Source organism: Erithacus rubecula (genome assembly GCF_903797595.1).
Source record: "Erithacus rubecula genome assembly, chromosome: 4".
Lineage (NCBI taxonomy): Eukaryota > Metazoa > Chordata > Aves > Passeriformes > Muscicapidae > Erithacus > Erithacus rubecula.
Genome location: NC_136686.1, coordinates 30,999,896 through 31,025,991, shown reverse-complemented (window position 1 = coordinate 31,025,991; position 26,096 = coordinate 30,999,896). Strand labels below are relative to the sequence as shown.

General features: G+C 36.5%; 1 protein-coding gene across 1 annotated transcript in view; it reads right to left on the bottom strand.

Annotated features, from left to right (window-relative positions):
* The window catches only part of IFT56 (intraflagellar transport 56), a 45,211-nt gene that overhangs the window by 6,524 nt on the left and 12,591 nt on the right, over positions 1-26,096 (bottom strand). The window contains exons 5-15 of the mRNA XM_079304538.1: positions 23,303-23,352; positions 21,538-21,683; positions 20,134-20,305; positions 19,662-19,736; positions 18,365-18,467; positions 15,951-16,006; positions 14,132-14,185; positions 13,645-13,708; positions 6,573-6,661; positions 3,396-3,479; positions 1,162-1,231 (exon numbers count right to left, since the gene is read on the bottom strand). Coding sequence (XP_079160664.1) covers positions 1,162-1,231; positions 3,396-3,479; positions 6,573-6,661; positions 13,645-13,708; positions 14,132-14,185; positions 15,951-16,006; positions 18,365-18,467; positions 19,662-19,736; positions 20,134-20,305; positions 21,538-21,683; positions 23,303-23,352 — 963 coding nt within the window. The remainder of the gene's footprint in view (positions 1-1,161; positions 1,232-3,395; positions 3,480-6,572; positions 6,662-13,644; positions 13,709-14,131; positions 14,186-15,950; positions 16,007-18,364; positions 18,468-19,661; positions 19,737-20,133; positions 20,306-21,537; positions 21,684-23,302; positions 23,353-26,096) is intronic.

Sequence of the window (26,096 nt, the reverse complement as noted above, 5' to 3'; positions counted from 1 at the left end):
CAAAAGGATGCATGTCTTTGGTAATTTTTGCCCCTTTTGGAAATATTTCAGCACTGAATTGTTTACTACTCAATCCTTAATTGTACTCTGTCATTAATTACAAGGTGATCTGTTAATAATTTACATACTTGACACTATACTATAACTGTATATAAAATACTCAAACACAATGAAGTAGTGCAGCTTAATTAAATAGGAAATAAACTGGCATATCCTAAAACAGAGTCATAGATAGGCATCCCTATGTGTGATGTGCCTGTCTGGAAAGATCCTATTTGTAGATGTTTATTATATTTGCAATATGGCATAACATCCAAAGCACACATATTTACATTCCAGTATAACTGCTGAAAATGGTTTGATAAGAAAACATTTTTGTATTGAGGCACTGTAAGGAAAACAAATTAGCCTAGGGAGACTAAGACCAGACTCCAGTCCTTAGAAAAGCCCACTTCTATACTATTTTTTATGTGGCACTGCAGCTATCTCTGTACTGAGATGTAATCTGTAGTGTTTTAAAAACTGGATCAGAAAAAGTAAATAAGATTTGCTATGGTATACTAAACATGGCAAAAGTTTCCTGGATTCAAGGACATTCAAGGAAAGATCCCTTCTAAGAGTTTTTTGGAAGAAAAAACATGCTGGAGATTGTAAAGGATATCCCTCACGCACAGGAGTTTGGAAAACATGTAGAGTAACATAGTAGTAAGAAAAATACTGTGTATGCTTGCCTGATTCCTTTCTTTACTAGACATCTGACATTGGCTAACCTTGAAGGCAGACAGACCCTTGAGCCTGACTATGAATGCTTCTGTTTTGTGTTTTACTCTGAACATTTCAGAGTTGTAACTCAGTCTTTTAAGACAGAAAGTCTTCACTCAAGCAATTGAGTAGACAATTGAGAAGAAAAAGGGTCACTGGTCAGGACAAAGCTGCATTGACAGTACTATAACAGCATTGCACTGAAGCAGTAATTGCTATAAAAGCCAGAGGTATGAAAGGTGCAATAACCACCCACACTATAACTAGTGCAATCAGCTTTTCACTTTCATAGTCCTGAATCCACCTACAACATTAAATTCAATTAGGAAAGTAGATTGCCAAGACTGACGCAATAGAGGAGGATCTGTATTCTGCAATGTTGAGAGTAAAGTGACTCACAGCAGCGAGCCAGCCAGCTAAGGTAAACAAAATCCCTTTTTATCTTCTCACTCTGGATCAAAAGGAACACCTGCAGGAAGAAGGAAAATAAAAGGTTATACATGCATGTACTTTTAAACAAACAGAAGGCAAACCTTCCTCATTTCAACACACAGATAAGATTTAAGTCACACAAACAACTGCTTATGAGAAGAGTTTGGGTATAATTGCAAGTGTAGGGGGCATCCCTCTGTGTGGAGTAGGTGGAGGATTCACACAGTGCCTTGTTTGTCAAGGGACTTGTGCAGCTTCAGAACACCAAGCTGTGCAGAGGGTGCGGCCTGCCCTGAACGAGCGCCAGTGGGCGGCCATGCAGCACAAACAGCACAAAGGAACACTGGGCCTGTGGGAAAAGCTATTTGAAATGTGTTTGTTTAGAGAGCAATGTAAGCAATCATGTTAGCATCTTCTTGAAATACTGCAAGTTTCACATATAGATGACACTTCCCTTCTGTACATGTCAGAGATCATTCCAGCTCTGCAATGAGCTATTTCTAATAATTTTGGTTTCAGTAAGGTTCTCAGGCAAAGCATTAATCTTTTGTACCTTACTGTACAAATACAGGCTACATTCTACATAAAAAGGGATGTGTGGGGGAAGTTATACATTTTAAAATGTACTCTAGGTTTGCTTAAAGGGAAAAAAACCCCAGCTATTTATGCCTGTCTCAAGTATATTTGTAACTACACTGGATGTTACTGGCAAAAATCAAAATACCTTTATAGGAATAGATGTATGTATGAACAGTGAGTTACACCAATTACTGACATTTGTATTGCTTAAATATTGCTGATCCCCTAATTCAGGGGTGGGGGAGGAGGAGGAGTAATAGGGAAGAAAGAGAAAGAAAGCAACATTTTTATCACTGTAAGTAGCACTTTATCATATGTTTTATTTTATTATGTCCAGGGAGGTATGCTTTTAAATAACTTAGTAAGTGCCATATGTAGATGTTTTACAAGTTTATGAGATACTGAGGAAGGCTGATCTTTATATGGAACTGTCATCACAACCCAAGATCAGACATGAGGCCAGATGAATCAATGTAATTATATAATTCTGGTGTTAAATGCATCACCTATATAACACAAGTTTCTATAGAACAGCTTCTAAAAATATAAGAGGAAAAATGTAGATTAACAGGAGTTTACAACTTTGTCTTTCTTTGTTGCCTAGTTGCTGCTAAAACTTACTATATAGCATTATCATTCTTACGGAGTTTCAGGAATCAGCATAGCCTGCTAGCACAGTTTTGAAAGATTTTCATGAGGCTAAGTGAATTGAAAGCTTGTTCAACTGAAATATATATCCATTTTCCTTACAGTCTTGGATATTTTTATTAAATAGAGATGCAATTTTGGGTCACAGAAATTAAGGGGTGAGGATGCAGGATGTGAGAGTGGGGATGGGGTGGAGAGTCAAGTTATAAAAACAGGGGGGCTCTGTTATTGACAAACCAGGATAGTTAAGTTAGGAAGACTGGAAAAACAAAACAAAACATAAACCCCAAACCAACAAAACCTATATGATTCACTTTAGACTATGTGATGTGGGATTTTTTTTGTGGCTTGTCTTCTTTTCTGGTCTTGTGGAAAATGTTGCTTCCACCTTCATAATAGCTATTTGCTTTTGCATATTTTAGTTGTAATTAAGTTTCTGCTGCACACAGACATAAAAAAGTACTGGGTTTAGAAGTTAATCTCTTCCAGCTGTATCTGAATGCTGCTGAATAAGATAGTGAGTCCTTCCTCTTTTCCTCCCACATATCCCAGAGGAAGATTTTTTTTTTTAAACACAAATTTCTAGGGACACCTAGAAGCTCTTAACTATTCAGTGTCTTTTACTTAGCATGTCCTACTCAGTCTGAACAAAAAGAGTGCCTGGGATCCCAGACAAAGTGTAGAAAATCTGATTAAGAGGCCATTCTTTGATCAATTAGAGGTAGCTGCAAGCACTCTTGTGATGCATCACAAGCAGCATGACTCCCTGTATACCACACATTACAAGATTAGCAAGATAATCTTTTCTGAATAGTGCTCAGTGAGTTTCAGTTCCCCTAAGAAGGGGAAGAAGATGTTCCACAGAACCTGCTCATTTTCAACCAGCATGAAGATGTGGGTGAAGAAAAGGAAGGAAAGGGGGGAATATGGGGAAAATGTTTCCATTTTTTTTTTTTCAAAAGATAAATACATACCTCTTCAGCTTCACTAAAATTGCCCATTGCAGCTTTGGCTTGGGCATAGTTGAAGTTAAAAGTGTCATTGTTGTAGAAGTAACTCTGAAAAATATGGACAAACTCAAATAAATACAATTTAAAAATCTCCTCCCATGATAAAAAAAAACAAACATAAAAAAATATAGCCTCAATCTGACTCAGATCATATAAAGAAACAATGGGAAGGAAAAAGAAAATCCCACATTAGGAACATACGGTATTTATAAACAGTGGGCAGAAAAATTATGGACTAGCTTTTCCATCCTACATTCATGACTACAAACACTGCTGAAACATTCCACAACATTAACTATGAGAGCTCTGGAAAATGTTCCAAGCTCAAAATTGCAGTGGCAGCTTTTGTGGGTATAATTTTCACTTGGGGCATGTGAAGACATGCTGTGCTGCAATGGTCTCTTTCACTTCCCAAGCACTTATTTCACCACTAGGGTGGGTAAATAGGCTGACTTCCTTGAGTTGACTTCCTTGAGTCTTAAAGGTGATCATCAGCTTGTTTTTCTAAGACTTGTCAAGGTTTATCAAGGGATCCTGTGCATCTGGTTGTGTGATGGATGCCAATCTGAAAAAATGGATCTCATGATGGAGCTGGAGCCACAGCACTAGGCTGTAGCAGGCAGCACATCAGGTAATAGGACTTCTTTAAGCAAGCCTTGCTTACAGGTACCCTTCTCTCTAACTGAAGTGCAACATTGAGATTTCTCTCCCATAACCCTAGATACGACACATTTGGTTCAGGGCACATTAGACTGAAGTAGCTGTTATCTTTTCTGAAAAGCTACATGGGTCAAAGCAGGAAATGTAACTCAAGGTACAGGTTAGGCTGATATTTGGGGTTCACCTGTCAGACTGAAATATAGCTCAGATGACCAAAAGTCAGCTGTGTTCTACATTCACTGCTGTCCCACACTGCAGACCAGTAGTACTAGCAGAGGTAAGATAGAACATAAATACCAGATGCAAGCATGAATGGGATTTAGGATCCCTGCCCAGCAGTGGTACAGTGTTTCTGAGAGAGCATGGGAAAACAGGTGATTTATCTAATACAGTTAATGAAAGAAAGCCTCCCTGTGTACATACTAGCAAGGTGTAGGGAAGAAGAAATGTTTATCCTTATAAATTTATAAAGGAAATGGAACCTGTATAGGAAGATCTAACTTTTGATTTTTTCCCCTTTTTAGAGTGAGGAGGAGGTAAATAGTTGGTACTGTACAAAAGCTAAATGAAGCAAGGCACAAATCCTTTTCCCAGTGATATCTTCTTTCCTGATATAGAGACACTGAGGAATTTCTTCCTTTCACTGTCACAGGCAGCCTACAAAGGGTACTGATTTAGTCCACCCACATACATCAAGCTAGTGCCTTGAAAGGAAAGGTGAGGGATTACCACTATTAGCCAAATGTCCAGGTTTCACCCAAACAGTTTATGGCAGCATGTACAAGCCAGCAAATACAGCAAGCTGTGTGACAGCATGAGGAAGAACCAACTGGGATGAACCTTAAGTTTGTGAAAACATTTCAGAGCTCTTATGGTAAACTAATGGGTTTCGCCATTTGAGGATTATGTCACTTTACTGCATTCTTTCTCAACAGTAGTTTCATGTGAATCAGCACAAGTCCCAGGTTAAGCAAAGCTGGTGAGACAGGTGCTAGTTTTACTGTGTGAATGCTTTCTTCTGTTCAAGTAGACCCCACGGTATTTTTTAATCAACATGGAGAAGAACCTTTGTCAACAACCAAACTCAAAAAATGCGCCATTCTGTCTTGGCCATATAAGTGCTAGAGACCAGACCTACTGCAAAACCAAAACCAGGAGAAATGAACAAGTGCTGCTGATAATACAATACATTTACAGCAGCTAGTTTCTTTACTTGTTTGTGGGTGTTTCTTTGTTTTGTTTTGTTTTTTGGGTTTTTTTCTTTTTTTAACCCACATTATAAGTGGTTCACTTTACTCTTTTCGTGGTCTTTCTAGAGGTCTTCAATGTTTTCATAAAATCAACTGTCCTCTGAGTGATGTCCATTTCAATGAGATGTTCAGATACCCAGCTTAAAAATGAAGAATTCCCATTGTGGCCACAGCTCAGCAGAGCCTGAATCAGATTTTTGCTCAGTTAATCCCTGACAGTGTTATAATGTCACCCTCAGGGCAGCTGGCAATACATTTATAGTGAGGTGTCCTCTGAGACTTTCTTGTGCCTAAAGCAGTTTTAATTGTTCATGGACCAAAGTGGTGTTTCTTGAGAAAATAAGCAAATAATCTTCATAGAGGGCAGCCCCATTTTAAGAGCTGCAGAGATTCTACTGACTTTTGTTCCTGTGAATGAAACACAGAGGTAAATCCACGTACACCTTGCCTGTAACATGGCACAGAAAGAACTATTTTTGTATCCCTGTGACCTATGGAGATGGAAAATGACTTAAGTAAATCTGAGCATGGCTAGTCTCAGCTAAAAAATTATGAGAATGATCTATTACTTCAAAAGAACTGCATGATGTTGACTTCCAGCTTCTTATTTTGAAAATGCAACATTGCCTGCAGGGTACTCGGATAACTTCTGCAAAAGTAACATTCCTAAGTTACTGCTTTGGTAAAACTGCCCTCTTTTAGCCCTTCAGTGACTGCTTTCCCTGTAAAATGTAAATGTTATTCCTTTCAGAGTCCTTAGTGTCCTATCTTCCTTACACGCTCTTATTCACAAAAATGTTGTCTTCAGTTATTAACCAGTGACAATAATATCTTTCACTCACTTGATAAGTCTTAAGCAAACATTTGGGCTTTTTTCCCTCCATGTTGCCCACCCCATAAATATACACTTTTTAAAAATTGTCTTCTTTAATTATATTTCTTATCTTCTTATCTTCTGTGATGCCACTAGAAAGCCTGATAATGGCTAGATTACAAGTGTGATGAGTCCACCATGCCCTCCATGCTGCATGGTACTATTTTCTGAATTGCTTCTTTACATTTTATTCGATTTACTGTACTGACCACCTATGTCCCACTATCACTCCTATGTTTTATTTTTAGTGTTTTGTTTCTGCATCTTTTTATGTTTCCATTGTGTCTCACACAGTACAGTATAAAAGTAGTGATTCCACACATTACAGTACGACCAATACTAAATAATAATACTAACCTTGATTGAGTTGAGGTAAATCAGGACATTAGGAAATTGTCTAAGAAGAAAGAAGCAGGAGGCCATGCACTGTCTCCCTGGAATGGTATCTAAAATTCAAAAGAGAAATGCAAATTTGTAGACTTTAAAACACATGGTAATGGAAGTCACTGCCAAGATTGCTGGCACCTATGAAGGAAGCTAGTTTCTAAAAATAGTACAGCTTGCCTTTTCAGGCAAAGGATCATACCGGAGGTTAGGAAAAAATATTAGTTCATCTTGTCAACTCTCTCTACAGCATCTAATAACTTTTGCAAGACTTTGTTCAACAGCAAATTCTACAGAGACAAATAACAATTTTACCTAAAAAGCCTTTTCTGTGACACAATTTACATAGCATAATTTTACCATTAATTATTCTCACTTTTAGGAAAAAAACACTTTATACAAAGCCTGAGTTTGCTATTCTTGCACCATTAGTCTTCTATCTTTAAAGTTATGCTTTTTGGTTATCCTACAAAGAAACTCTACATATTGTAATTTTAGTTTGAGTAAGAGACTAAACTTGATATACTGAAAATATTGTTATAAAAAAGAATTAATACAGGAGCAGGTAAAATACTCAGTGATATCTGACAGTATGGAAATTAATGTACATGCATTTGGAATTATCACATTATCACAAAGCCATAAGTAAGTTAGACATACTAGTTCAAATGAGAGTCACCAAACCTTGCTGCTATTTGTGTCGTCATAAACTTTGTTGCAACAGTATTATGCTGTCACCTACTGTGACACTGCAAGCTGTGATACTGAAAACTATCTCAAAGCTTTCACAGAGATTCTGAAGTAATCTTACTAGGACTAATTTTTGTTAGACCCAGTTGGCAGACATGGATGAACCCAGGTAGCAGCTGGGAAGGCCTAATGAAGTGATATCAAATCATTACTATTCTACTATAAGTGATCATTACAGGGGATGCTGCTCTGTGCAGTTTGGAAAGGTGACAAGAGATAACTAAAGTTACCAGTATCCCTGAGGTTATCTGCTCCTGACTGTTTGTTATTATCAATCCATCCACACCAAAAAATTAAAATGAATTTTCTGTATAAAGATATTTCATGTAACAAAAAACCAATATTTTCATTCCATACCGTCATACAAAATTGAGCATTCAGCTGGAAAACTCTATATTCTCCTTTAAATATGGTAGGTAGCAATTATTCCTGGAAAGCACTATGTAAGATGTCAAAATACATTTCAGAGGCAAGCAAAATATTCTCATTTTTTATCTTTTAGCACTTGGAGATAGTAAGCTTGGATGTCCTGTCATTTCCATATAGACACAATCAATCCTTATCTATATCTGAACCATACCATTCAGTTCTCCAACTTCATAAGATAATTTGGTTATTTATGAAGTGTTCACTTGGGAGCAGAAACTGGCCTGTATACTTATCTGTTTATTTTTTACATGCAGGCCTAGTTTAATGAAAAATACATGCCTTTATCAGACAATCACAGAAACAGTTTTATAAAAAAGAGCCAAGAAACACTGATTAATGAGACTACAGATAATTTTAAAATGGCCCTTTTCTCTGAAATTTGATTTTTGAAGTTCATAAAATCACAATTTATTTTGAACAAAATTTTAAAAATGCAAAACCTGCAAAGATTAAAACTGAGGATGCATTTTTAGTAAAAATTAGTCACAGTAACAAAATATTAGAAACACAATATTCCCATAAATGATTTGAGTGTTTCTAAATTTTAGTATTTATTCTTATGTTCACATTTTGGCAGAAAGTTTTGGCAGCACACCATCCCCCATATATTTTACTGAAAGATTCTGTTTAAAAAAAACAAACAAGTACAACATCGTGACAAACGAGTACAACATGTATCTCATCCAACTCAGCAATGAATACTGTCTAGTGACAGAAAAATTACAATTTTCTAATTCATCCCATGTGGCTCATGCAGAAAGAGTAAAAATTTGTCATTTGAAAAAATTACTTAGGGTGACCTAAGAGAACCTCAAAGAAAAGACTGCATGACATTTAGAAGAAATGTTTCATTCCTCTCACCCAACATCAAATATGCCTGAGCTGGTCCTAAAAGAGGACCACTGAAAACAAACGGGGTGCTCTTTTCCATTATGCTTGCTAGTGGTTTTGGGTGGTTTGTAAGACTTATGCTAAGAACCAGAAACACTGAATTAATGGAAACATTAACTTGTTTTCACTGATGTTCCCCTTGCCCCACTTCCTCCTTAAAAGAAATCTGATCTGTTTAATTTTCCACTCAGTTGAGACCCTAGTAGAAGAGAATGAAAACAAACTATAAAAATCTACTTATGTCCTCCTTTGTAATGTGTGTTCCAAACCATGTCATTAGGATTAAGAATTTTTATCAAGCTTAAACAAACCCCAAGCTGCTGTTTGGGTGTTATTTCTACTGCTAGAGAATGAATATTGAGTCCTACACTCTAAGTGCTTCTGGATATTTTTTAGTTTTTGTTTTGTCTGACCCCTGTTATAGTGCACAACATCCAACAAAAGATAAAATGTGTACATTTAGTGGAAATGACTTGCACATTAACTCAGTTTACTCCATGTTCCTTGAACCTCCAAGGCAGAGATCTAATTTAAAAAAGCAACGGGCTCAATTGATGACTACAAATGACTTTACAAATAAATGACACCGTGTTCTTCCTAAACTCCTCCTATTGCTGCTTTTCTTAATGCAGGCAATGGAATTTCTACAGTTAATAAAAGCAAGTCAGAAAAAATATCCCACATCTTCATTTTAATCCATTATTTTTTGATAATCCACATTAAAATAAGAAGACTTGTAGACTGTTGTGGTTTAACACCAGCTGGCAACTAAATAACACTCAGCTGCTTGTTCACTCCATCTCCCTCTCCACTAAAAAAAGATAAAGCTTGTGGGTTGAGATAAGAATGGCTTGATAATTGAAATAAAAAAATTATTAGTAATAATAACAGTAATAATTGTAATGAAAAGGGGGCGGGGAGAGAGAAAGAGAGAGGAATAAAACTCAGGAGAAACAAATGATCCAGAATAAAATCATTCACCACACACTGACCCATGTCCAGCCCCTCCCCAAACCACAGTAAGCCCCTCCCAGCCAACTCCCTGCAGTTCATGTAGTGGGCATGATGTTCTATGGTATGAAATAAGCCTTTGGCTCATTCAGATCAGCTCTCCAGGCCATGCTCCCTCCCAGCTTCTCGTGCAGCTTCTCACTGGCAGACCATAAGAAACCAGAAAATCCTTGACTTTGCAACAACTAAAACATCACTGAGATATCAGCATTATTCTCATACTACATTCAAAATGCAGCACTGTACCATTCTCTAAGTAGAAATTTAACTCTATCCCAGGCAAAACTAGGACATAGGCCAGTTGGCAAGCAAAGACACAGCAAAGGATGTCCTCACTCTAGCAAACAACAACTTCTGTATTATAAATCTGCAAAGCAGGTCAGCACCTTGATGAAGTCATTCAAGGTCCTTGCAAGGACTAGCTGGATGGGAAGGGCTGAAGCATGATGCACACGCTTGAACAGCATGTACATGAACAGCTTTACCTACTTAGGAAAAGCCCAAATATACAAACAGCAAGAATTCTGTCCTGTGGTCTAAATCCAGCCAAACAAATTACCACAAGTATTCAACATAGTGGCTAATACGCTAAGTTACCTAAGAACATAAAAACTATTATATTGGATCCAAGGTTTGTCTAGTTCAGAGTTTGCTGGGTAAGAATATACAGCTACAGAAAGAAGATATTCTGATTTCACATATGATACATCCTGTGGTATGTAATGGCACTTCTGCTGACGTTTATCTCAGCTTCCAACAGCCTGCACTGAGAACTTCTTAATCACTGCTGAAAAATTTGTGTTAAACAGCCAATGGACTTTTCATCTACAACTTTTTAAATATATTCTAGTTCTGCAAGTTTCTCTATGAAATAAGTTTCGTTATATGAAAAAGCAATTAATGCTGTTTATTTTCATTGTCTTAAGTGATAATTCATGTCAATGCTCTTTGATTTTTGTACTGTACAGTAAATAACTCTTCGCTATTCCTCATTTCCTTGTGATTCATGAGGTACATAATTAAACTCAGTCATCATTTTTCAGCCCATGTATTCTGCTTTATTTAATCTTTCATTTTCTCCTACTTCAGGAGTCTATCCCCTTTCTTTGATCATCCTTGCTCTATTTATTGTATCCTTTCTTGATCTATCATTTTTAAAATGAAATGTAAGAACCAGAACTGGAGACAGTATTCAAGGAAAAGAATCACATCTGTATACAATGACACAGTAATTAGTTTTGTTTCCTCTTTCCTCATCAATTCTTAAGATCCTCTTCAACTTTTCCGTAATTCAGCTAAATTTAATTTACATATTATTACCCAGTCTTATACAGTCTTTCACATCTTTCATCATTATGGAAGCTTTTATTTACTACTATGGGCAATTCTGTACCATTGGCAAACGTAGCCATGTCATTATTTGTCTCCTATAGCTCATTAATTATGAATACAAGTCCTTTCTTTAGAGAAACAAAAGGTTCTTTCAAGTGTTCAAATCAGGTGCATTTTATCCTTTTCACTGCTATTTCCCTGTAAATTTTCTGCTAGGAATGAGAAAGGTTATTATGTAGCTTCTCTTCCTAGGATTAGTACTGTGGACATTTTTTGAGGTATTTGCTAACACGTGGATTTTGAATTTGATAATACTCAGATGACTATAGTAGAATTGTCATTTCATCATAAAATTTCCACTCAGGTGCTATGTAATTCAATACTGGTCCAGAGTTATCTGTTCACTTATGCTTTTCTAAGAAAGACAGAAACAAAAAGTTCATGCTGTTTATTATGCCATGTAATTGCATTTATTAGGTCAACATGGGCAGAACAAAAGTCTCCAATTTTTATTTATTTTTCTATATAAAATCTGTAACCTATTTAATATGCCACTCACTGTTCCTGTTCAAGCTGGCTCGTGAATAATTTGGCTTCAATATGCTGAGCTGCCTATCTAAACAAATAACTGAAAACAGTATTATTTTACTTGCTGATAAAGAAAAATATTTATTTTGAGATGAGTTTTCTATAATATTTAGAACCATTTTTCCACTGGCATCATCTATTTATCTATATTTCTCTATAGTCATGTATGTTTATTTATGTACTTTGTTTATTTAATGTGCAATCCCCATTGTACATTAAATAGAAACAATATCCTACATATTACCTTCCTCCTATCACATTAAAAATTATTTTAGTATTTATCTTCCTCTTCTAAAATCAGGCATTTCACTTTATCCAACTTCTTTAAAAACATCGATTGCTTATATAAAAACACTTACATTCTTGGGCTTCATGTGTTTGTTTTTTTGTTATAACCTACCTAACTACAACTGTTTGCTTCTTTTATTTCCTATATACATTTTGTTGATCTCCATCTGTTCTTCATTTGAGGTTAAACAAAACCCCTCACACTATTTTATCTTTAAAGGAATTACTCTGAACTGTGTGCTCCTCTCTATGGCAGTTTCCTCCCACAAACTTTTAAGAAGATGACAAAGCAGTTCTTACACAGAAGTACCAAGAGGACAAGATGCTTACAGTACTGATGCTTCCTTTTACCTCTGATTGGGACCAATCCTTCCCATTGGCTCATTTTTTCAAGTAATCCAGCTTCCTAACTGTATTACATTTCTGTTGCCATTCCTCCCGCCCCAGCCATTGAAAGGTTGAAGCCTCAGCCTCCGTATACTTTGCATATGAATTTAAAAATATTTCACAATAAAATTTAGACTTCTGGTTTCCTAACAATTTCAATTTTGGGCTATATCTAAACAAGAAACCCTGACTATCTTTTCCCTGACTATCTCTGCATTATTTTTATCCATGTGTGCTCTGGTCACTTGTCACATCTGCATGATGGTTACAGGCATTAAGATATTCCCACTAACTGAGTCCTCTACTGCTACACTTCATATTGTTTCTTCCTGTTTTCTGGGATCCTATCTCTGAAGAGATAGTTTCAATGCAAAAGGAATGAGTTAGGGAAATCTCATCAATGGAACCACTTCCAGCCTTCCAATGTGAAATTCTCTGATGCATGATCTCAATAGTACCAGGGCTGCAAGGGGAACAGAATAGAATGGCTCAACAGTATTTCTGAAACTTTCATCAGTGATGCCACTCTGTCTCTGGAGCTCCTTCTCTTCAGTCACCATGGACACAGGATCAGCATTCTGTCCCTGAGGACTATGAGCTGTCTGCATCATGAACATGCACAAGTTACCCACCTAAAGAAACAATACTAAGTGATAATGCCTACAAAGGAAACTGGCAAGCCATGTTCAGTCTAGATTTCTATGTTACAACTGCTGGCTTTTTTTTTTATTTGGGATTTTTGGTTTTGGCAAAGAGAAGGGAAGGTTCAGTCTATCATTGAGTAAGTAAAACTAAATATTGAAAATGTATTCATTTGGGGGCATGGTGGTGGGTGGGTTTTTCTCTCTTATTCAAGCAAGAAGTTAGTCCCAGACCTTCCCTTTATCCCTGCAGCCAAAGTCCTCTTTACATTTTTATGACTCTCAGTTTCAGGGCAGGCTCCATGCTAGGACTCTATGTACTTGACAGGCTTTCATTAGTGGTCTTAGATTCGTACCCTGTGTATCTCTGCCTGTGAGGTTTCAGCCACTCACTTCACCTAATTAATTAGGCTTGTGTCTTCTGTTTCTGTAATGGGGATTATGAGGCAAAGGCAAGCTGCCACAGAGTCCCTCATGAAGACTTGCAGTTTGCAGTACAGTCTCTTTTCCAGAGGAAGTAATATAGTAAGGTTTGGAATTGAGACTTCTAATTTTATGTTGCAAATTTTTTTTAGACTACAATTTAGACTTTCTGAAAATCATCCTATAGAAACAAAATGCCTAGCAATATTCCTGCTAACAGTCAGCAGTTAGACACAGATATGATGGTATATATTTGGATATTTTAAGATGGATTAATTAATGGAAAAAGAACATTTCAAGCATACCACATTCACTGGCTGATTCCCCCACCAACTGGAAGAACTGTTGAGCAATTTTCAGATGATCTCTCTGGAAGAAGAATAAAAAAGAAATCCAAGATGAGTTCCAGGGTTGATGCTACAATACACTGGAAATACACTCCAAGAAACACTTGAGGAGCAACCAACAGATAAACCAGGGCTGAAGCAGAAACAGAAAAGGTAAATGTGCCACTCTATGTGCCTAGATAAAGAAGAACATTTACAAAACAAATGGGAATTTTGGAAACAGTATAGAGAAATCAAATTCATCTTGATTTACTATCAAGTCCAGCAACAGAAATTTGCATTTCACTAATTCTGGACTGATTATTCTACGGGAGGAGGTTAAGAGACCCAGGGACCCTGCAATGTAAATAAGAAATTACTGTCTCTTTCACTCCATTCCTGTTTCTACAGATCTGTCCACACTGTATTGTTGGAGAAGCTGGAGAACCTCATGGGCTTTACTCACCGAGCCCATTTCTTGTCCAAGTGCTGCATTTACCACCCCTTTGAGGATGTACTCCTGGAGGAAAAAAAAAGTTAAAAGGGATCAGAGAATACATGGTGAAGATTTCAGAAGACACACAACATCTATGTCTACAGTATTTTCTGAATTAATTCAACTCTAACACAACTGAGTTTAGCAGGTAGCTGGCTACTGTGGTAGTGCTTAAGCACAGTACTAATTTAGTCACCTAAAATACATTCTACTTACTAGGCAGTCACATCTACTAAATATGTTAGATGCAAAGGGATATTGTGTTTTCTGGTAAGTCTTACAGTCAAAGACAACACACCAGGTAACATCCTTTTATGCCCTCTTCACCATCATATCACCAAGATGTGCACTACTGTTATACTAAAGCACAGATCCCCTTTCAAATATATACATTGGTTAACCATAACCACTGACAGCCTTGCTGAAAAATTCATAGTTTTTCTCATCAGAACAAAAATGTCAAGAGGTTTGTGCTCTGTGGCCATGTTACTCAAGTGAAATTAGGAACAGAAGTTGAGTATCCTGTAACCTCTAGTATGAGAAACAACTACAGTGCAATTCTTCTCTGAACAAATTTTTCTCAGCATGTAACAGACTCTTTTTTCTTACCCAAATCTTATAATTAAGGGTTATATCTATAAACCTATCTTGGTAAGTACTGCTGATAAACCAGGACAGCCCTGTTACAGAGGTAAATGCAGGAGAGACATCTTTCAAGAAACCAACAACAGAATGTAATGAAACAATGTAAGTAATTGTTTTAGCACACCAACTGTCATACAGATGCCAAATTATTACCCTACAGGCATTGTGACAAAGAAGAAATTTGGCAAATACTCAAGGAGGTTTTACAAGTAGTTTTGCAAGTCTTAGCAGGGAGTTCCTTAAAAGTGTGAGGGAGAAATGAAAAAAAAAAAAAAAAAAAGCACAAATATTTTTAATCTCAAAATGTGATCAAGAATTATTACCAAAGTGTATTGGGACAATATCTTACAATAGGAATGAGAGCTGCAGAAAACTGTTAAAGTAAGTTTTGCTACACTGAAAAATGTAAGGAGTGTAAAGCAACATCAGAAGACACTCCTCACTCCTCAGCACAGAATCACCAGATCTGTGTTTTTGAGGTTTTCCTTTTCCCTTCCTCCCTTCTTCCCTCCCTCTCTCCATTTAATTCTTTACAGAGACGCATGAAAGGTCCCTTTTATGCCCAGCTATGTGACCTTTGGAAAATAAACAGCAAAGAATAAATCAAACTAAACATGCTGGAACAGCCACAGAAGAAAATTAGAGTAGCAGCCAAGGGACACTGCAGTTTTCACTCATGGCAGCCAAAGTGTGATGGAATTAGAAAATAGCTTTTATTAAAACTGTTTAATCTAATCTAGCTCATTTTAATTTTCATGGCTTCAGGACAAACTATATGACCATCTGAGCTAGCAAATCTGAGGGATGAAAGCCACCACCAGGCAGACAACCAGCTATAGCTGCAAGGGGGCTTTTACCTTACAGCAATGGTCCACTTCCCAAAATCAAGGCTGCACACAACAGAACTGTATTCTTAGTTGAACCCAGGTGGTGCAGCAACAAACAGGCTAAGTACTCCTATATGCTCATACATAACATTTTATGCATGCACATTAAATTTATTGTTGATGAAGGGCTGAAAACACAGGAGTTTTAAGAGTGGAAATGGGCAAGCTGTCCTCAGGATATCAGTTTTGTATGTGGCAGATTTCATATCACTTTATAACCTCTGTCTTTATGTGCCATGACATAATTTTCCAATTACCTGTGGAGCTGTAGGTTCCAGGTCCTTAATCAGGTTATAAGCCTCCTGCACATCATCTGAAATGCCAGACATTAGAATGCATGACAACCCATGGTACACTGTATTAGAACAAGCCACTCATCCTCTACAACATTCCCCAATAGTCACAGACTAAAAAATAAACCATTTAGACAGGAGGAGAAAGCTAACTATAAATCATTGTGAATTTCTATCACAATGGTGATAGTTTTCTAGAACTCAAATAACAAACACAGAGTGAGTAATAACTTCTTTATTACTGCAGTTTTCCTAGCAGATATGGTTTGGCCCCTTGGTTCATAATCCAACAGCCGTCTTCTCAACAGCACAAGGTCAAAATAATAATCAATAATCTTCCTGTACTTTGTTTTCTCATATTCTCTACACAGAAGAGTTGAAAAGACAGGATGCGTGTTTGTGCTTCAATCATTCCAGTTCAGAGCATATATCATCACCACAAGTCTATATTTATCAGAGACCTTGCTGTCATTAGAAGCAAGAATTTCTCACTTTCCTAACCAATACTGCTACCCTAAAAATAATAGAAATAAAATGGAAACTTAGCCAAACCAGAAAAGAGATTTTAGTCTGAATTCCCCTTGACCTTCTTTGTCAGTACACAAGTCATTTGTATATCACAGTGAAGAACAGAACCTAACTAGTGAAAATTACTGCAAGGTTAACAGATACGAGTAAACAAGATTGATTTTCAACTGATGCATGAGATGCACTTTGTTTCCATGTAAGTAGAACTTCATTTGATATGTATGTTATTATCAAAAATATTATTGTGCAAGATAATTGGTAATAGTACCAATATTGCCTACGGGGACAATGGCAACAATACTGAGAGGTGGCTCGGGACAGCAGACATGGATTTACCAATGTGAAAATGTATTCACTAATTCTAGGTGTGACTGGTTGTGTGAATAAGGAGATAAAAGTTGATGCTGTATACCCTGGCTTTAGCAATGTCTTTGACATGGTCTCTCATACAAACCTGAAAGATAGGAATGGCTAAATAAAATTATAAGGCGATGGAAAACTGGCTGGACTACCAAAGGACAATGACCAACTGTACCAAATCCAAGAGGTGGTGCCTCATTACTAATCAAATGTCTCAGGGATTGACACTGTTCACTAACTTATTTTTATTAATGATCCAGATGATAGCATAGAGTACTCTGAGCAAGTCTGCAAATTATAAAAGTTTATGATGAAATCTCCCAGATATTGAGAAGCAGCTCAATAGGCTGAAAAAATGGGCTGAAAGGAATCTGATGAAGTTCATTGGAGGCAAAATGAAAGTCTTGCATCTTACTTGGTTTGAATCATGCCCGAGCAAGTCAGGTGGGGAGCTGACTGGCTAAAAGGCAATCTGGCAGACAGTGCAGCCTTGCAGCAAAGGAGGCCAACTGCACACCAGATCTTATTAGCACGAACAGAGCCATCACAGCAAGGGAAGGAATTCTTTATTTCGCACTTGTGAGGTTGCACATGAGCACTGTGTCTAGGTTTGGGATCCTATGATCAATACAGACACTGAAGCACAGGAGTGAGCCCAACTGAAGGCTCCCAAGGCAGGAAGAGAGCTGAGGAGAAACTGAGAGAACTGAGTTTGCTTAGCTTTCAGAGGAAAAAGGACTTCAGGGGAGATCTAATCACTGTCTACAGTTAACTGATAAGAGGGTACAGAGTAGATGGAAACAGTTTCCACAGAGTGAGAGAAAGGCATGGACTCAAGGTATAACAGAGGAAATTCTGACTAGATGCTTGTCTGGACAAGGCTTTAAGCAACCTCTTCTAATTGGGCCTGCCTTGAATCACACAGCCAGTCAACCCACTGCATTGGACAGAACAGGAATAGTTCTGAAAAACTCAGATACAATTCAAAGAAGCTGGCAATCACAGGAGACATAAAAGTAGAAAATCCTTACCAACTGATTCTGGCTACCTACCTGCATTCTTCAGAACTGTAAAAAAGATTTTAATGAAATATCTTGTTCACAGTCATTTTGGTTCATATTTTGTTTGGTTCATATGTTTGTGCTGTATTTATAGAAATGGTTGTTCTTGCCTTTACAGGATATATGCCTACCATTCTCACATGTTCAGCCAAAGGAGAGGTCCTCTCACTAGAAACAAATAAACACTACCATCTCCAAAGCCATCTCCTGCAACCCAAGAACATCCAATACTATGCTGGCATAGGCTTTTTTTGAGTGCACAGTATTAAAGTCCTTCTCTGCAAGCCGTGGGAACTTTTACTTCACTATTTTATAGATGAACAGAAAATGAAATAAATTACATTCTACTGCAAAGAAAAGAAAGCATTGAACAGTTGAGATAAGATGAATTAGTGAAGGTACGAAAGAGCCAGAGGAAGGTGTATTTACCTTGCTGGAGATAGTAAATCACAAGATTCAGTCTTGCCTCAGGAATAACATCAACCAGAGGAGGTAGGACTTGCAAAGCCCCTTCTCCTCCTCGGAAAACTACCTGCAAACCAAAGCAGCATATTGACAATCATGTATCAGAACCTTTTCTATGATAAGTTAATTCAAGGGAATTAATCCTTAAATTCCTACATAAACAGTAGGAAAAGGTCAGTGGCTCTGACATTAGCTTAATTCCTGCTTTAATATAGCTATAGAATTATACAGTGTGACAATCTTGACTCTAAAGAATGTAAGTATTTAATCCATACATAGAGATTAACTTATTTAGGCTTTTAGTAGCTCAAAAGAGTGATATGTTATATATCAAAGATTTAAAAGAGTAACATAGAGTGAATAGAACACATATAGAACTATAAACTGCTTATGACGTTTTTATATGAAAAAAATTAGGCTAACAACTCCACATTTATTTAGAACGACACAGGGCCCTAAAACAATCAAGAGCAGTGGATTATACTCCAGTTTCACATGACAGTTCCTCCAACAAGATCTAATGTACTTAAAAAATAAAGCTGGCAAAAATATCAACACACAAAATAAACAACACTAACTTACAAAAGTCCCGTTTGAAAGCAGTTTTAATGCTTGGGGAAAGAAGTGTTAACTTGTGATGACTGCCTTGAAAAATGACAAAGCAAGTAGCTGCCATTAAAGAGGAGCAATCTACTGTTACCAGTTGTTCAGCAAAATAATACCACTGAAGGGGAAATTAAACATTAGTTACTCTTAGTGACTCTTTTACTGCAGAACACAAAAGTATTTTGGTTTTATGAGCATCTTTTTTCCTAGAACTCCTTGCTAAATACTTTTCAAATGAAAGCTATTTTCATGAGCTATCTTTTTTCCAGTCAAATTGTTCTTTACTAAATAGAGTTCAGGGTCATCCTGACTTGTTTCTACAGTGTCTTTATTGAGTGGGCTCCACAAAGTATCTTGCAAAGGTACTCTTACACAACATACATTATTTTAATACACCTTCATGACTAAAAGCAACTAAAAGTATTATTATTTTTTTGACACATTATCAAACTGTCAAGGAGAAATTACAGGAAAAAAAAGTAAATACACTTGATGGCACACTCATTATACTGGTAGGATTCCTGGAACATGACTTATATGGCAGAGAGACTGAATTAAGTCTGCAGTTTTTCCAAATATTCCATTCTATGAATCATCATGAGAAGCTCTACAAATGAGAGCAGTTCATATTAAACCCTAGAAATACATTACTTACCAGATTGTGCTTAATGAGCTCCTTGCCAAACTCAAAAGATGATGAGGCACTGTCTGTCAAGTTCTTGAGCTCTGCCTGCAATTACATACATTACAAAATTTTAACATAAAACCAAAAAAGCACAGAAGCCTAAGTGGAGCTTCAAATGAGCATCAAAGCTGAGAGCAAGACATTTCCATTGGTGCCAGATGACTAGAAGATTTTGCCTTTCCAGTTCTACCTAATTATTTTAGCAATTGGGTAATAGATATAAAAACAAGATCAAAAAGATACTGGGAAAATGGTAAGATCACTGTGCACATATGTGGACAGATGGATTAATGCCAAGGAAACTGAAAAATAGGTGACATTCCTAAAAGGACACAGTGACAAGGTAAAGACCATTATCTACATTACTGATTAAGATGAAAAGAAACATGTATGGAATCTCAAACAAAAATAAAGGTGAGTTGAAGGACTGTCCAATAGATACCTCTGCAGCCTTTCCATTGTAAAGTCGGAAATGGTTACAAGCCTTAAGGTTAAGAGCAATGGTGCTGTCAGGAACTTGCTGAAGATACACAGCTAGCACTTCCTGTGATACATCATAGTAATCCAGTTTGTAATAGCACAGGGCCACATATACATTCAGAGCCAGGTATTCCCTGCAGGAAAGAGGATTAAAGAGAACCTTTAAATCTCACAGATCGTTTAACATTTCTCCACTACAGCACATTAAAATCAGTAACTAAGAAGAAAGCTCTCACATCTATACACATTTTACAAACACATCAAAACTGGGGTTTTTGAGAAATTCTTAGGACTTCTCTAGGTTGTCAGCTAGGACAGATTCACAGTATTTTTTTTCACAGCAGCTACTGCAGTTTTTAAGAATTACCAACAAAAGTTTTGGTTTGCACATTTGGGAAATAGTGGCAACTTCACACCAAGGAAATGTGCCGAACACGAGCTCTGTAATTGGCTTTAACATGTTTTTCTAAGCAATACACTCAAAGACATTTAGTATGCACATACAAGGTTGTACCAAATACAATTATTTAAAAAAATCCTTGTCATTAAAAGAAGTCAAGCCAGAAGAACTAGACAGAGAAAAGACAACCATTTGTGAAAACTCTAAGTAAAAGGATAATTGCTATGAAGGTTACTCATTTAGCTTTGAGTGATGGTTTCTGCAGCACTTGAAGGTTAGAATCTCTTTCCCAAGCATTACATGATATATGTATTAGGAGGAATTTTTCTGAAACATTCAAGAGGAGATAGTACCAAGAGATAGCAGTATTCTAAGACAGCAGTTTCTATTTTATTAAAAATACCTCCAGTTACTTACTAATTCAATTTGTTCCTTGTTAAATTATGAACTAAAAATTTGCAGAACATGACATAAAAATCCATCAACAAGTGTCACAGAGGATAAACAGAAAAGGAAAGAATTTCAGACTTAAAGGGATGCAGGAACTCTACACAAAACCCAAGAACTGAACCCTTCTAAGGAAGACTAAGAGGTGAAGGAGAAGTCAATAATTCAAGCAAGGTCACAAGATTGACCATCAGAGGGGGAAAAATAAAAAGACAAAGTAGCTACATGACCATATATAATTTCAGAAGAAGTAAGTAACAAAATAAAAAAGATATCAGAATGAATTAACCAACAATTTTGCAAAAAGAAAACAAGAGAGAGCAGACTTCTTTTGAAATGTGGTGTTTTCAATAACACTTTGAATGAACAAAATTGAGGAGCTGCAATTGGTGCACATTCTGTGATGAGAAAGAGACATAGTAGTTGCAGAAAATGTCTCCTTTCAGAAACCAAGCGACTATTTGGAATTTAAACACCACCAATCACATAGATGCTCCAGTAGGGTTTAGAGATGCGCACCGATTATCCAGCAGAATGCGCTTGTAGATATCAATAGCTTCTTGGTAGTGGGACCGCATGTAGTGGATAGATGCCAGGCTAAGCTGATCTTCTGTAACATCTTGCAGGTTCTGGTGAGAGCTCATCAGTTTCTTTTCATCACTGAACTAAAAGAAAGGGAATATATTCTCAGAAGAGTTCAGCAAGAAAGGCTTTTTAGTTAACTAGGTTAGTTTTGTCCTTGCTGGTAAACAGAATTACGTACCTGGAAAACTGCTGTTAAAGTTAATTTCATCAGTGGAGAAAGACAAACATTAAAGAGGCAGATGAGTTCAAACTGGATAAATGTTAGGCTAAAACTAAGCACACATTTTCCTTTAAGGTATGATTTAGATATAATTACATGTCATGTGCTTTGATGGATAAGAGGGAAAGAGCTGAATTAATTATTTCACAAACAGAATTTCGCAACACAAAATTTCATTGTAATTATTCAAGCCAGCAAAAATTTTGCTGTTTGTAGATCCAAATCTAATGTCTCATGAATAACAGAAAAACATGAGGCTTGCAAACACATAAGCCCTAATTTTTTTAAGTCTTCTTTACAGCACTACGAACTTCACTTTCACCAGCCTCCAATTTCCAGTTTATTTAAGTAAATTATTTATTTTTAAAAGCATTTCTGAATAGCAAAAAAAACACACACAGAAGAGGCTAAAACCAAGGAACATACCTGTTATATTTGTATTACAACAGTAAAGTTGAAGCTATTTACCTAGTCAGTCTTCTCAAATCACTTATTCCCTTAATCACTGCTTCCCTTTGCTGGTTTTTCTGATTCAACAGCAATTATTAGTTTCTCTTTGACACAAATTCTAATATTATGTATTTGTTTGTCCACCTATCTGCAAGTTTTTCTTCAAATCCTTCTCCCTCTTTGAGCCAATCACAAAGTTAAAAGGCAAGATAAGTTGCTTAACAGAACTAAAGGCAATGGGCTTCATAGTTTTGATAAAACCCTTTATTTCCAGTGACTAACTAAAGAGAAATTGCATAATTCCTAGCTCATCACAGACATCTATAAGTGCCAATGCCAGTGTAAAATGCTTTAAGATTTCTCTCTTAAAACTAACAGATACAAGTAAAAAGAATCTGATGTCAAAGCTAACATTCAGGATTTATACTTCCTTTTAAGTCAGTGTTTTTAGTAGCAGAATGCTTTGCAAGTATTCTGTACAGGATGGTACAAAACCTAATTTAAGGGAAGACAGCTATGTGTGGTAAATTAAATAAGCACTTAATTGTTGTTGAAATTAAATAAAATTTCATGCTATTAAGAGTATGATTTTATGGATACTGAACTACTTAAGAGAATCAGTAATAGCATATACACCATTTTGATGAAATTGCTACATATAAGAGAGCTGCAAGTTAGGAAAACTGGGTACATTTAGAAAAAAGAAGTAGAATTGTGGCTTCTACATTTCTGATTCTATTAAGGTTTCATGCTCCTCGTGATTAAAAATACCTTTACATTCCTATTGTATGACTTATGGAAAGTGTATTGGTAATACTTTCCTTAAAAACATGCTGAGAGCATCTATTCTGAGATCATGTTTTCATACTTGCTTTCTCCACCACATTTGAATACCATAAGGTGGTTATGAAAAATGTTTGTTCTTCTGCCACCACAGGCATTTCAATTATTCTGCCAGGTTGCCAGCATATATTACACATTACTAAACTGAAAAGAAAACAAAGCAGGAGTGAAGAAAATACATCATACCTTATGTGCCAGGTGAAAGAGTAAACGGTTCTGGAGACCACTCTTAGGTGCTGAAAGGCAAATTTAGTAAGTATTATTGTAATGAACTACTCACAGGGCATCTCTTTATATTTTTAATTTTCTTTCTCAAGATACAAGAATGCACCCCTATTCTTTCATTAACTAGCTCAGGTACAGTTCTTCACTGAGAGCCTTTGCAGGTCATGCCTTGGGGGAGGTTCTACCAATTTTAGAGTGGTTTCTTTCTTCATTCCCTGACTATTTCTTTTTAAATCCCTGTTGAAAATAATTTTTCATTGACCTCTACCTTCCATGAGCCTTAAAACTATGAATCACTTTATCATCTCCCTGCAGTGATTTCTCAATAATTCTCTGGGTTTTTTGGGTTTGTTTGTTTTGTTTTTTTCTTTTCTTTTCTTTTTCTTTCTTTTTTTTTTTTTTTTTTTTTTTTTTTTTTTTTTTTTTTTGTGACACACAGGCATAGTACCTTTTTAAAATAAAAAGCAGCAACAGATAAACTCAAGGCTCCTTCTATGATATATCACATTTTAAGTAAGTTTTGATTTATAATTCCAGGAATCTCAACAACTTCTAGTGGAGTGAAAAAGCCAGTGCAGCTACCATTTTGTTAGGCATGCACATTACATTATACTTCTAATATTTCTTCTGTCCGTAGGAATAAAAGGCACATGAAAGAATTCTATGGCCAGAGCAGGTAACTTTCAAACTAAGATATGGCAAGAGATTTAAGAGGGATATCTTCTTACTAGAGCAAGTAAAGTTAATGAAATTTCTTACTCTAGCAGGATTAGGAATTCCATTGAATTCACTCCATATGGCACAAATTGTAAACTGCAGAGTTTTAAGTCACTAGAGCCTTTTGCTTCACCAAGAGCGACAAACGTCCTCGTCAAACAGTGCTATTCTTTTCTTTTGCCAGCAATCTTCCAAAAAAATCTTCCCTTGTTTCCTGTACTTTTCCTAGCCTAATGAGCACTCTCATTTTTGCTCAGACCAACCAGCTGGCAAACCATGTTCCACAGAAGGGGTGTACATGGAATTTTTACAGAAAGCAGAATTACTTACTGCGTTTATAAGGCCACAGAAGTGCAGAGTTAGCACAGCAATAGCGTCTAACACAAAGCTGTAATTCTTCTGACATCCTAAACCATAAAAGACGGCTCAAACCACCAAACCCTCTTCCCTACCACCCCCTGAAGATGGATTTTTTTTAAGCAACTTAGGGTTTCCAGGTTCCCTACTTTTCTTCACATAGTAAGGAAACTTTGTGATATAATGGACAGTGCCAAAACCCAGGCTACTCTGATCAGATTGGCAGCACAAGGCTGCCCACCTACTTCTAATAAATACAGCAACTATTTCTTCCCTTTTTGCCTTAGCAAGCTGTGTTATTTAGCCATGTTCCTAGAAAAATGAGGACAATGCATTGCATCTTTAAAGAACTACTAGAATAAAAGTACAAAATATAAAGGTGGTATGAAAGCACTCTCACAAGACCACAACATCTTGTAAGATACTTCTAACAGAGCATCAAGTTATTAAGAAGCTAAATGGTCTTCAGTCTAGGATATGGGTGAGAATTACTCTGTTAAAGAACAGAAAATTTCTGATGTACAATAAAGATTGCAAAGGCAGCTTTAGTAGTATAACTGACACGATAGTATGGATATTTCAACCACTGACTTAAAAAGTGAGAGTACCTTAATGTAAATGCATGCTTGTCACTCTACATGTTCCTCAGAATTAATTGATAGGTTTTAATATCAAAGTTTAGAAGGGCTGCACATTGACTTTACATGTGCCTTTGTGAGAAACTTCAACCACAACCATCCTTCACAATTCAAAACATTTGGTCATCAAAGACTCCAAAAATACAAGCAGGACAGATTGTGGGATTTATACTGAAAATAACATATTGCATAATCATAGTACTATGGGTAAAGACACCAATGTTCTTTTTTTGAGTAGGTCTACTTTTTTCCCCCTTTTGAATGTTTTTTAGCATTATTTACACTGTGAAAATTGTGACTTGCAAGCAATACTGTCAAGAATCTAAACCAAGGAATTTTTGTTTCACTGGTCAACCAGCGAGTGCAGGCTGCCCTTGCAAACCTGGCATCTGATCTGACATCAAAATTATTATTTACTTCTTGGCAAAAGCTGGAGAGCTAGTTCACATTATTTAACATCTAAAAACAGGCAAAAGATGAAATTTGAATTTTGATTGTGTGCATGGATACATGGAGGGTGGAAAAGTGTCCTGTTTTGTAACATATTACATGATACTGGCTATCTGATATGCTTTAAAATAAGTTGCTTAAAACCCCACACAAATATAGCCTTGTCAATATAGTAAGCAGAAATATGGAAACATGCAATATCAGAAGCTTCTTTTCTCTTGGTGCCAAATGCATTCTTTGAGGAAGACAAGGAAACACATGAACAAGGGCAGTTTTCAGAAAGAATGGAGTCATGAATATTGGATAAAGATGTTATCAATCCCTGGAGCAGGAAGTGCTACAACTGCCTCATCAGAGATAATGATTTTTAAGGGACATTTAAGGGACATTAGTTTGTTCTTTTATTATTCTCTGCTGCTACTGAATATCATTGTCACTGATCTATTAATGCTACAAGGAAGCACAATCTTCTACTTTTTCAAGACAATGACTACTTAATTTTTTTTTTAAAATCAGTACTAAACAATCTTGGGATTCTTGGGATCATAATGTACATGATGACAATGCTGCAGAGCAACAAACTGGACCCTGCT